Source organism: Haliotis cracherodii, unplaced genomic scaffold, assembly GCF_022045235.1.
Source record: "Haliotis cracherodii isolate W230 unplaced genomic scaffold, xgHalCrac1.p SCAF_12, whole genome shotgun sequence".
Taxonomy (NCBI): Eukaryota; Metazoa; Mollusca; class Gastropoda; order Lepetellida; family Haliotidae; genus Haliotis; species Haliotis cracherodii.
This window is the reverse complement of record NW_027266267.1, coordinates 36,227,042-36,240,421: the sequence shown is the minus strand read 5'-3', so window position 1 is coordinate 36,240,421 and position 13,380 is coordinate 36,227,042. Positions and strand designations below refer to the sequence as shown.

Sequence of the window (13,380 nt, the reverse complement as noted above, 5' to 3'; positions counted from 1 at the left end):
ACCTATCAGCACCAATCATCTGTTGGCTTCCATTGTCTATTGCTAATCACCTATCAGCACCAATCATCTGTTGGCTGCCATTGTCTATTGCTAATCGCCTATCAGCACCAATCATCTGTTGGCTTCCATTGTCTATTGCTAATCACCTATCAGCACCAATCATCTGTTGGCTTCCATTGTCTATTGCTAATCACCTATCAGCACCAATCTTCTGTTGGCTTCCATTGTCTATTGCTAATCACCTATCAGCACCAATCATCTGTTGGCTTCCATTGTCTATTGCTAATCACCTATCAGCACAAATCATCTGTTGGCTGCCATTGTCTATTGCTAATCGCCTATCAGCACCAATCATCTGTTGGCTTCCATTGTTTATTGCTAATCACCTATCAGCACCAATCATCTGTTGGCTTCCATTGTCTATTGCTAGTCACCTATCAGCACCAATCATCTGTTGGCTTCCATTGTCTATGGCTAATCACCTATCAGCACCAATCATCTGTTGGCTTCCATTGTCTATTGCTAGTCACCTATCAGCGCCAATCATCTGTTGGCTGCCATTGATAGCTTGTACCCTTTGTTATTTTCCACCTTTTGTTATCTTATTAATTTTGTTGTCGTTACATGTACATATATATGCTCTCTGCCTCATGGCATTCATTCACCCGATGAAGGAGTAAGCATATACTCCGAAATGTTGTGTTCCTCATAATAAAGAAGTTGACATCCATATATTCTCTTCCTTATTTGCATCAGACTTTAAAGACTTTCACGACGGAATTTTATTTTGAAGAATGTCATAAAATGAAATATGCACATTTACCACCAGGTTTCAGATCGATTCATTAGCTGAATGTCATCCAAATAACTTACATTATTTCTGATTTGGTTGTGATATGGCAGAAATCCTGTACAAAATCACAAACATTTCCCGATATCATATGTTCCTAGCAAAATCACGGAAACACATACAAAAGTCTATTTTCTCATTATCGACTGACCTCAAATCAGCCATCAAGTTTAGCATACTAAATTTGGTTCTGGTTGTGTGTTTATTTTCTAAATTATTTTCCTTTCAAAACGCAATGCCAGAGTTGCACTTTTTGATGTAACCCAAGATGGTTGTTTGTGAAAATGTGAATCAGGAAGACTTGAAAGGAACATATTCAGCTACAATGCCGAATTTAGTGGGAGGAAACTGGAAAAAACCCCATCAAATTCAAATTGTACCTAAATCAGGCCGTAATCTAAATATATCATGCTACAGTGTGTATAAATTACAGACAGTGTTCGAAATAAAATAAATTGCCAGCTGCCTTCAGAATCTGCAGGTGAGGTGAGGTGAGATGGTGTTTAACGTCGCGTCCAAGATTATTGCACTTATATAGCAACGCGCATGTACGTGTGTGTGTTTGTGTGGCTGCTTGTACTAGTCCGGACTGATGCCGCTTTATAGTGCTAGCTCATTGAGATACCATGCCGCAGTTTAACATGAATACCCCACCCAGACACAGTATACTGACTCCGAGCCGACCACTCCTTGTTTTAGCCCCTCAATGCCGAGCGCCAGACAGGGTAACAACAAGTACCATCTTTTAACGTCTTTTGGTATGACGTGGTCGGGGATCGAACACCGGACCTTCCGCTCTCCGGGCGGACTCTCTACCAGTAGACCACGGAGGTGGTCCCAGAAGCTGCAGGCACTGACTAACCTGTTCAGACTCTCAAATAATTTTTTTTAAAATGCAGCTTATTGGGACAAATAAATCGACACATGAATTCACAGCAGGCCATTTATATTAGGATCCTTGAGAGTTTGATCTATGGGCCCAAAATGAGATCTATCTACAACAGGCAGGCGTTTATTTCAAACACTGAGGTAAGGTTGACAAATAAACACCAGTTTGTAAAATATTCCTGCCGTAATAACGTGGCCCATAAATCTTTTATTTGACATGAATATTGATTCATAAACAACTTGCATTGCGTCCTTGTCGTGTACATATCTACATCTAATCAGCACGTGCACCTAGTAGCCTAGTAGCCTGTAGCCTAGTAGCCTGATAAATACCCTATATAACGGTGGTCTGTAAATAATTGAGCCTGGACCAAACTATCCAATGATTGACATCATGAAACATCGACCCACACAATTGGGATACGATGACATATGTCAACCAAGTCAGCGAGACTGACCACCCGATCCCGTTAGTCGCCTTTTACGACAAGCATAGTCGCTGTTCTGAAGCATCCGGGAACAATTGTCCGGGAACAAGGGTCCGGGAACAAGAGTCATGTTCCTGGACACAGTGGTTGATTCATGGGTACACAACAGCTTCGCGGAAAGCGTTAAAGTTGGCATGCAGCACGTGCTTCTTGCTGGATGAGCGCAAAATGCGCATGCTATAGACAGTTTATTTCAGTTGGCTTCTGGCATTCATAGGGGCAAGGAGTAAATGGATATCTCTCTCTAAGTTAGTAAATAGTGAATTAGAATATTACAGAAATAGAATAGAATAGAAATAGTTGAGAGAGTTACCCATTTACATTGTTACCATACGGCAACTTCACTTTTAGTTTCAAATCCATTTCATTTGATCTTATCACATTTTCATTGTTTAGTTGATTACAAGGGGATTTCACGTTCAGTTGATTACAAGGGGATTTCACGTTTAGTTGATTGCAAGGTAAGTTTAGTTTAGTCTTCCACTGCGAACCATTGGTAGCAGAGCGTGGTTGCTCTGAATATGGGCTAGTTAGTTATAGTGACTGGGGTTGATAGTTCTTAGGGTCAACGTACGTCATTCAAAAATAGGATAGATTTTCAGGTGTAGTTTGATGCTTGTTTGTTCACAATTGCTGGCAAAGCAACAAGCATGTCTGATATAGCAAAGGCTGAATGTGGGATAATAAATCCTGAAAAGGCTACAAGTATTAGTGATGTAGATAAGCTGGAGTTAAAAATAGCTCAGCTTAAGAAACAGAAGACGGCAGCAAAGTCTGCATTGACAAAGGCTCAGAATCAGATGCTGAGTTTGATAGACCAGGAGGATCTCCCCACAAGGAAAGCAGTGAGGGATGAGATAGATAAGGTGAGTTCACTTCAGGCTAAAGCTGTTGACTTATTGTATGACCTGTCCCAGGCATACGACCAGCATGGAGATTACGAGAATGCCAAGAAAACATGTAAGGAAATAGATGAAGTCTTAGAATATAGCGATGATGCAATACACAATGCAAGATTGCATTTGAGCAGCAGGTCAGATGACATCTCGTCTTCTGGTATAAGGTCAGTAATGTCGAGGATATTTCGCCCAATTAACACAAAGAAATACCAGCCTGTGAAACTTAAAGTCGCAGAGCTTCAAGAAGAACAGTGTGTTCCTTCTGTTCATCAGAATGTTGGTCATGGTGAGTCAGTTGCACCAGAAATAGATATGAGTAGAATAACAATAGAAAGGGAAGCACCTGCTTCTCCTGAAATAGAACGGGGGAAATTACATTTGCCATATGACCGGATAGATAGCAACTATGACCACAAAATGAAATCTTTCATTGAAAGAAATAAGACATCGCATACCAATAAAATTGGTGCTGATATGTGGAGCAAGATGAAACGGGTTTCAATTCCTGTGTTTCATGGCAACATTAAAGACTACGAAAGTTGGAAAGCTGCTTTCATGGCATGCGTGGACAGAGCTAATGCCAGTAATGAGTATAAGCTGTTACAACTAAAACAATATGTTGCAGGAGAGGCTTCTAATCTCATATCAAGGCTAGGTCACACTGCTGCAGCTTATGATGTAGCTTTGGAACGGCTTGAGAGAAAGTATGGAGGTAAAAGAAGGCAGATTGCTTTGAAAATGGAGGAAGTTTATAACTTCAGACCCATTCGTCCTGGCAACGCCAAGGACTTAGAGAATTATGCCGAACTTTTAGACATTACTGTTGTCAGTCTTAGAGAAGCTGACAAAAATGAGGAATTGGGTGACGGGTGTCTGTACTCCCAGTTGTTGAGGAAAATGACCGGGTCAATGATAACAAATTACCAAAGATGGCTGTTTGAACTCCAACGTCAGGAATCGGTGGAGACATTAAGAGAATGGGTTCTGAAAGAATCCGAATTTCAAACCGTAGCATCTGAGGTGAAACTGGGTATCGTTGAAAGGCCCAATGATAGGGAACATAAGTCCAATCAAAAGTCAGGATCTTTCTTTGGCAGGAAACAGGTACAGCTCTGTCACTTCTGTCACGAGAAGGGTCATCAGATAGTAAACTGTAAAAGCTTCAAAGCTTTAGATATCCAGAAACGATGGGTCAAAGCCAAAGAACTTAAGCTTTGCTTTCGGTGTTTAGGAATCTGTCATGTTGGGAAATTATGTTCCACAAATGTGCCATGTGGTATTGAGGGATGTCGGTCGACACACAATAGATTACTACATGATAGCGATTGGGTAAACTCACGGACAAAGGACGCTTTGAATACAAGCAACAAATCTGAAGAAACTCGGATTGAGTACAAACAGACAACAATGTCTACAACGAGAAAGGAATATTCCTTTTCTTCGCTCAGGACAATTCCTGTTGTACTGAAAAATGGAACTCGCAAAATACAGGTCAATGCTCTTCTGGATGACGCCAGCACACAAACCTATATCAATGAAGACGTAGCATCAGAGTTAGGTGTGCATGGTCAAAGACAGACTGTATCTGTGAATGTTCTCAACAGTAAGCAGGAAACCTTTAATAGCATGGCTGTTGAAGTGGGATTAGAAAGTGTTGATGGATCGGTGAACATGAACATATCAGCATTGACTACAACAAAGGTCACAGGGATGATGAAAGTGATTGACTGGAACAAACATGCAAATGATTGGAGTCACTTGCGTAACATTGAGTTTCCAAAATTGAGTTCTAGACCAATTGTGGACATATTGATTGGAATGGACTATTTGGAACTTCATTGTTCTCTCAAAGATGTTTGTGGTCATCCTGGTGATCCTATAGCAAGGCTAACACCATTGGGGTGGACGTGTGTTGGTAAAGTACACGAATCAGAAATACATACTGCACATGTGACTGGCTCATTCTTTGCTCATGATTCACACACAACAAGCAACGAAATAGAGCTTGAGTCATTAGTAAATAGGTTCTGGGAGGTTGAAACCATTTCAGGGTACACGCCCTTTATGACACGAGATGAGGAACAGGCTGTGGATGCTGTAAAAGAATCACTTACCTATGATTCAAAGAGGTACACTGTTGATGTTCCATGGAAGGACAAGTCAAAGCTTCCTGAAAGTAATTATGATAGTGCTTTCAAACGTCTGAAACAAATTGAGAAAAGGTTATCCAAAGATGTTACAATTCAGAAAGCATATGGGGACGTGATATCACAGTATCTGAAAAAAGGATACATCACAAAAGTTCCTGAAAAAGAAGTTAACAAAAAATGTTGGTACTTACCTCATTTTCCAGTGGTCCGGCCTGAACGAAATACAACGAAGGTAAGGATGGTTTTCGATGCATCAGCAAAGAGTGATGGGGTGTCATTAAATGATGTTGTTCACCAGGGTCCGAAAATGCAAAATGATCTTGTTGAAATATTGTTAAGATTTAGAAAACATCCAATCGCAATCATATGCGACATTGCAGAAATGTACTTGCAAATCAAGATTACTGAAGCTGATCAACCGTACTTCAGATTTCTATGGAGATCAATGAACCTGGACGAAGAACCTGATGTATATGAATTTTCACGGGTAGTCTTCGGAATGAATTGTTCACCATTTCTGGCACAGTATATTACACAGGAACATGCTAAGGCATGCAAAAATCATCTTCCTTTGGCTGCAGACACAGTTGCTAAATCAACATACATGGATGACACAATGGATTCGGTAGAAACCGAAGAAAAAGCAATAGAGCTTTATGATCAGGTGAATGAACTGTGGACTACAGCTGGAATGCACGCCAGGAAGTGGGTCTCCAATTCATTGAAGGTCCTTGAATGTATTCCAGTTGCAGATAGACTATCTGAAATTAATAATCAGATGACTGAACTGCCATCAGTGAAAGCTCTTGGGTTGCTCTGGAATGCAGAGAGTGATAGGTTTCAATTCTGCTACAACATCAAAAATGATCACTTTCAAATGTCAAAAAGAGCTTTCTTGAGGGAGATTGCTAAGATATTTGATCCTTTGGGACTGTTAGCTCCATTTACCATTCGGGCAAAGATAATATTGCAACACATTTGGGTGTCTGGTGTAGGTTGGGATGACAGTCTGCATCCTGATTTAGAGGAGAAGGTCTTGCAATGGTATAGGGAATTGGCAGATTTGAAGTCTTTATATTTCCCAAGATGGATTGAATTTAGAACAGAAATAGCAAATACAAGCCTACATGTGTTTGTAGATGCATCACAAGATGCTTTTGGTGCAGTCATTTATCTGGTGAGTGTTAATGAACACAGGACAGCGAGTCAACTTGTAGCTGCAAAAAGTCATGTTGCTCCACTGAAGGCTATCAGTGTCCCACGACTAGAGTTGATGGCAGCGGTTCTTGGGGTGAAACTTCTGCTTGCTATTGCAAAAGGCCTAGAAATGTCACCTTATGATGCAAGGATCTGGTCTGATAGCATGAACGTGTTGTGGTGGATAAAAAGCCACAGTAGAAGCTTTAAGCCATTTGTGGCCAATCGTGTTGGTTTTATACAAGAAGTGACAAAACCCAGCCAATGGATGCATGTGCCAACTAAGTTGAACACAGCTGACATACTTACAAAAGGTTGTAAACCTGAAACACTTGGTACAAAAGCATGGCTACAAGGTCCTGAGTTTTTAAAACTTGATGTAAGCCAATGGCCAAAACAGATACATGCTTTCCAGAAAGTTGAGATGGAAAGGAAAACTGGATCAAATATGAAAGTGACAATGATGGTGCAAGATGTTGATCAGACATGGCGTTTGGATCCATGTAGGTTTTCCGACTGGAAAAGACTGTGCAGAGTCTTTGCATGGGTCTACAGGTTTCTCAGTAACTCTCGGACACAAAAGGATATGAGAAGGAAAGAAGAACTGGACCTAGAAGAGATTGAAGGAGCTGAAAGAAAACTAATTTCAGAAGATCAAATGGAAGCATTTCCTAAAGAGTATTGGGCACTGTACCATGGCAGCAGAATACCACCTAAGAGTAAACTCATAGGATTACAGCCTTTTCTGGATGAAACAGGGGTGATGAGATTAAATGGCAGACTGAGGTTTGCAGAAGTCCTGTCCTGGGAAGCAAGGTTTCCTATTATTCTTCCCAGAAAAAGCCATGTGACAAAGTTGATAGTTAAACATCATCATGAAATGTGTCACCACATGGGAACAAATACCACATTAGCTTCATTGTCTTCCAAGTTCTGGATAATATCCTCAAGGGAGGAAATTCGTAAATGGGAAAATGCATGTTCTTGGTGCAAAAAACAAAAAGCAAAGCCAGCACAACAACTCATGGGCAATCTTCCAAAGGTAAGAGTAGTTTGTTCAATGAGAGCATTTGTTCAAGCGGGGGTGGATTTCGCTGGTCCATTTCTTACTGTACAGGGTCGAGGTAAAAGCCGTCAAAAGCGTTACCTGTGCCTGTTCACATGCCTAGCTACACGCGCTGTACATTTAGAGATCGCTTTTGGACTAGACACAAATTCGTTCTTGAATGCTCTCTTCCGCATGGCACACAGAAGGGGAATGCCCAAGGAGATCATATCGGACAACGGAACGAATTTCGTTGGAGCTGTGAAAGAACTTAAAGAGCTGGTGACTTCATTAGATTCTGACATCACAAAATCGAAATTGGCAAACAGAGGCATTGTATGGAGATTTAATCCTCCAAATGCTCCTCACTTCGGAGGAATATTCGAATCGATGGTCAAGTCAGCTAAACGGGCTATTTATGCTGTACTCAGCTCAAGTGATGTCACCGATGAAGAACTGATGACTGCTTTTACTGGGGCCGAAGCTCTGTTGAATTCAAGACCACTCACATATCAGAGTGCCCACACACAGGATGATGTTCCGCTCACACCAAACCACTTTCTACATGGGCAGCTTGGTGGAGACTTCGCTCCAGAAATAGATTCCACTTCCTTTTCTCCCCAGAAGCGTTGGCGGAGGATCCAGGAACTCATCAGGCATATCTGGAGGAGATGGATGAGAGAGTGGCTTCCAACGTTGAATGTCCGGAAAAAGTGGGTCACGTCATCAAGAGACTTCCAAGTTGATGATGTGGTGATTGTCGTATCACAAGATAATCCAAGAGGAACTTGGCCAATGGGAAGGATATTGAAAACTTACCCAGGCAAAGATGGCCATGTTAGAGTTGTAGATGTTAAAGTTGTAGATGTTAAAGTTGGAGGGTCGAGATTGACAAGACCAGTTACAAAGATCTGTCCTCTCGAATATCGAGACTGAACAAGAACCAGTTGTTCAAGGTTGTAAATAGTGATGCAGTTTTCATGGACTAGTCATTGTTGTAAATAAGTTAGGTTTTTTGTAGTTTGTCAACTGCATTGTTTTGATGACGTATTGTTCCAAATAGATGATAGACTGGGGTCTATCATGGAAGGGGGCATGTTCTGAAGCATCCGGGAACAATTGTCCGGGAACAAGGGTCCGGGAACAAGAGTCATGTTCCTGGACACAGTGGTTGATTCATGGGTACACAACAGCTTCGCGGAAAGCGTTAAAGTTGGCATGCAGCACGTGCTTCTTGCTGGATGAGCGCAAAATGCGCATGCTATAGACAGTTTATTTCAGTTGGCTTCTGGCATTCATAGGGGCAAGGAGTAAATGGATATCTCTCTCTAAGTTAGTAAATAGTGAATTAGAATATTACAGAAATAGAATAGAATAGAAATAGTTGAGAGAGTTACCCATTTACATTGTTACCATACGGCAACTTCACTTTTAGTTTCAAATCCATTTCATTTGATCTTATCACATTTTCATTGTTTAGTTGATTACAAGGGGATTTCACGTTCAGTTGATTACAAGGGGATTTCACGTTTAGTTGATTGCAAGGTAAGTTTAGTTTAGTCTTCCACTGCGAACCAGTCGCCTTTTACAGCAAGCATGGGTTGCTGAAAACCTATTCTACCCCGGAATCTTCACGGGTCATGTAATATTTCAAATTTTTGTAGTAGCCTGATAAATACCCGTGTGACAATGGTGTTTTCACAGCTGATGTATGTACCTGGGTAAAATAAAACTTATAGAGTGTTCAGGAGAATTATGGTAAGGAACGCGTTTGTTTGTGTATGTAAAAACGTGGAGGATTCGCGGGAATGTATGTGGCCACTATGAAGTGCATTACTCAAGCAATTTGTTTGTTTTTTAACGCCGCACTCAGCAATATTCCAGCTATATGACGGCGGTCTGTAAATAATCGAGTCTGGACCAAACAATCCAGTGATTGACATCATGAGCATCGACCCACGCAATTGGGATACGATGATATGCATCAACCAAGTCAGTGAGTCGGACCACCCAGTCCTGTTGTCTCTCCTCTTACAAAGCATAGTCACCTTTTACGACAAGCATAGTCGCCTTTTAAGGCAAGCATGGGTTGCTGAAGACCTATTCTACCTCGAATCTTCATGAGTGAGACACAGTCTACAGCTGACGTGTTTGAGTGAGGTGGGTTAAACACCGCTTTGAACAGCATCCATCTATGTTGTGATGTGTGGAGGAAAACACAAAGAGATTCTCCGATGTTAACCACCGTGTGAAACTCATGAGTGAGTGAGTGAGTGAATATGGCTTTTACGCCGCTTTTAGCAATATTCCAGCAATATCACGGCGGGGGACACCAGAAATGGGCTTCACACATTGTACCCATGTCGGGAATCGAACCCGGGTCTTCAGCGTGACGAGCGAACGCTTTAACCACTAGGCTACCCGACCGCCCCGTGAAACTCATGAATGTGGGTATGACCTGGGTTCGAACTCGAGATCATAGGTTCCTGGCATACCCAAGGGACGCAACTCTGCACAGCGAACTGAGAACCTCAGACGAGATCTCGAGGACCCTGACCCCTTACAACCGATGACTTTCCTACATGTACGATGATAAATGTTGTGTATGCAAATATATCGTAAGGATTTTCCTTATCTTGCTGTGTGCTGTATCATAAAGTCAGTGCTAGAAATTGGCACTAGTCCTGTAGTCCTTACCAAACGGCCCAATAGTTAAGGTATCATAAGGACTAGTAGAAATTTGCCATTTTTAAGGGTTTTGCTATATGTTATCATTATAAGGACTAGAGGACTAAAACCGTTAGTTCCTACTGCTGGAAGTATGTACAAATGACTAGCGACCCAGAATTGCAATTTAACATTCAATTGTTTCAAAATGAACAATTCGGGACAGTGAGTGAGTGAGTGATTTTGGTTTTACGCTGCTTTTAGCAATACTCCAGCAATATCACGGCGGGGGACACTTGAAATGGGCTTCACACATTGTACCCACGTGGTGAATTGAACTCGGGTCTTCAGCGTGACGAGCGAACGCTTTAACCACTAGGCTACCCTACCCCACCGCCCAAAATTCGGGACAGGGTTAAACTGATTCCGAATAAATTGAAACCAGGGTCAAACAGGACAGGCAACCTGTGTGTCGTCGTGGTGATACCAATTCATTATGTGTTCCAGTTCAATCAACTGTACTTACAATAAGAAGTCCTTTTAAACTTCTGTTATAAGATTGGTGCATTATGAATAAAATTAAAATATGAATAGCGAAAAACATTGAACAGTTAATCTGCAGTTAATCACACCTATGATTATGGGTTTGAATCCTGGTTCGTCCCGATTATGTTTCTAGGTTTGTCAGCACCATACCCGTGCTCGTGGGTTTCACCGAAGTGGTAAACGTCTGAGACCTGCATCACTTCGGCCTTTCCCATACATTAAGCTGACACGCCGTGATATGACTGGAATACTGTTAAAAGTGGCGTTAAACCCAACTCACCTCTCACTCAAATCTGTGGCCTTGCATGAGTGATAACTTTATACATTTTATCGAAACAGAATTGAGTCGAGAACTTGTGATATCAAACCATGAAAGAACGGGGTGATTTGATGGCTATTTTCAGCATCATTCATTGATATCAGACTCAACGCAAAGCTCTGCAAATCTATTAACCGAGATAGAGATAGACAGCGGATAATAGTGTATGACAAATATATGGAATCAGAGTTCCAGATAACTTTTTGAGCAATTGAGATTTTACTCGAAGGTTTCTATTTTAACCATGTTAACGTGGTTATTACATTTTTCATTGGGTAACTAATATTTTTTCACTCATCTATTCATCACTATATTGGGTTTTTCCCCAAATGAGTCAACATTTTGGGATTTAAAAAAAATGAAATAATGTTTTAGATGCATATAACGGTTCTATATATGGGCTTGATTTGGAAAATAAATTAGCTCGTAATTGTGTTTGGGAAATTAGCTCCGTTGTAGGCATGCTGAAAAAGCTTCATTGGGTATTTACTCCTTCTGTTTTTATACATTTGAGTTTTTCATTTAATGCATGCGTTTCTGTATGCAAGTTAATTGAAAGTGATTGGGTTTTAAATATTTGGGGGGGGTATTTTATCTGTAGCTCTGCAAGGAATTTTCAGAAATTAGCTCCTTTTTAACGCATGCTGAAAAAGCTTCATTGGGTATTTACTCCTTCTGTTTTTATACATTTGAGTTTTTCATTTAATGCATGCGTTTCTGTATGCAAGTTAATTGAAAGTGATTGGGTTTTGAATATTTTGGGGGGGTATTTTTTCTGTAGCTCTGCATGGAATTTTAAACCCTGTAATGCAGTATTTTGACGAGAAGAAACGGTTGTGTACTGACCACTGGGTACATGAAGCTGTATACAAGGGAGCCTTTGGAGGACAGGAAACAGAATCGGCCAAGGAACTCCCAGTTCTGAAATAAAGAAAAATAGGAAATGATTTCACACCAACAAACCCCACATAGTACGAGTGCAAAATAACCTGTGGATTTGTATAAAATTCACACATTAAATCACTATAAGGTCTGGTCATTTAGCATAGGGTGGGTGGGGTGTTTGTGACAGGGTTGGGGGAGGGGATTGGTCTTTGGTCTGTATATATTTTGTTGACCTTTCCCATTCTATGTAACATATTTTCATCCTCCCTCCCTCCCACCTTAAACCTATCCATTTTTACTCCCCTCCCCTAAAGAAAATGACCATTCCTTAAACGATGACTTGCATCAACCAAGTCGGCGAGCCTGGCTACCCATCTGATCCCGTTAGTCGCCTCTTACGACAAGCATAGTCGCCTTTCACGACAAGCATGGGTTGCTGAAGACCTGTTCTACCCCGGATCTTCATGGGTCCAAGGAAGTTAAACTATATTGAATACCCACAGAAACTATCAATACCTAATGTGAATTATAATATGTGAGCACTGTGTAAGGCATTCTGTGCCGAACTCCTCATGTCTCCCAGCTGAACGTGGCTCTCATTGTGTTATTATATGGACTATTTTTAGCTATAGAACTAATCAGCCATACAAGCAGGCTAGACTCCTTTGATAATATTCAACTAATCCGCAGCTCATTTCGGACTGGTGGTTTATGAAAAATTAATAGATTTTGGGAGAAAACAAACTTGATCCTCTAGATTTTCACCAGTCTCGGACTAGATACTGTGTCTAGCCTTAATAGACCGCTCCCGTGGTCTAGTGCGTCTAATTTGATAAAAAAACAACAACACTTTTACATTTAATTCAAATTAATAAATTTAGATAGATCTACACGTATAAACCGATCTGGTCATTCATCGGGGAGACCGAGGTGCTTTGGGACAAAATTTGTATTATCCAGTCTACATCCCACATGAAATGGACTCCTAAAGAAATAGACACTTCTTCTAATCAACACTGAACAAAAAATGTATTTCACAAACATGAAATTAACTGATTTAACTGACAGTGATTTAAAAAAAAAAATGTCCCAATGCGCCCCGGGCACGGTGTCCCAATGCTACCCTTGCATTTTTTTAATGGCTGCATTACATAACCATTTGACAAAATTAAATTCATCTCTTGGCAGAATACTTTTAAGATATCACTGTTTTGAATAAAACTCATACATCAACTGAAAGATGGAACACTTTGGCCTATAAAGCTTCAACAATAGGGGTCTGAATTTTACAATGAAGTGCAAAAATTACATGTAACTAACCAAACTTCTGTCAACGGGTGCTGCTTCCACCCTTGCTACAAAAAGTGCCACGGTGTATGATGTCACTTCCTTTAGTGTAAATGATCATGTGATTGTACACCTATAAATAGCAGTTTTGGGGGGTGT

General features: G+C 40.8%; 1 protein-coding gene across 1 annotated transcript in view; it reads right to left on the bottom strand.

Moving 5' to 3' along the window:
• Positions 1-13,380, bottom strand: part of LOC139458387 (transmembrane protein 145-like) — a 51,351-nt gene that overhangs the window by 37,123 nt on the left and 848 nt on the right. Inside the window, exon 2 of the mRNA XM_071239801.1 lies at positions 11,896-11,970. Coding sequence (XP_071095902.1) covers positions 11,896-11,970 — 75 coding nt within the window. The remainder of the gene's footprint in view (positions 1-11,895; positions 11,971-13,380) is intronic.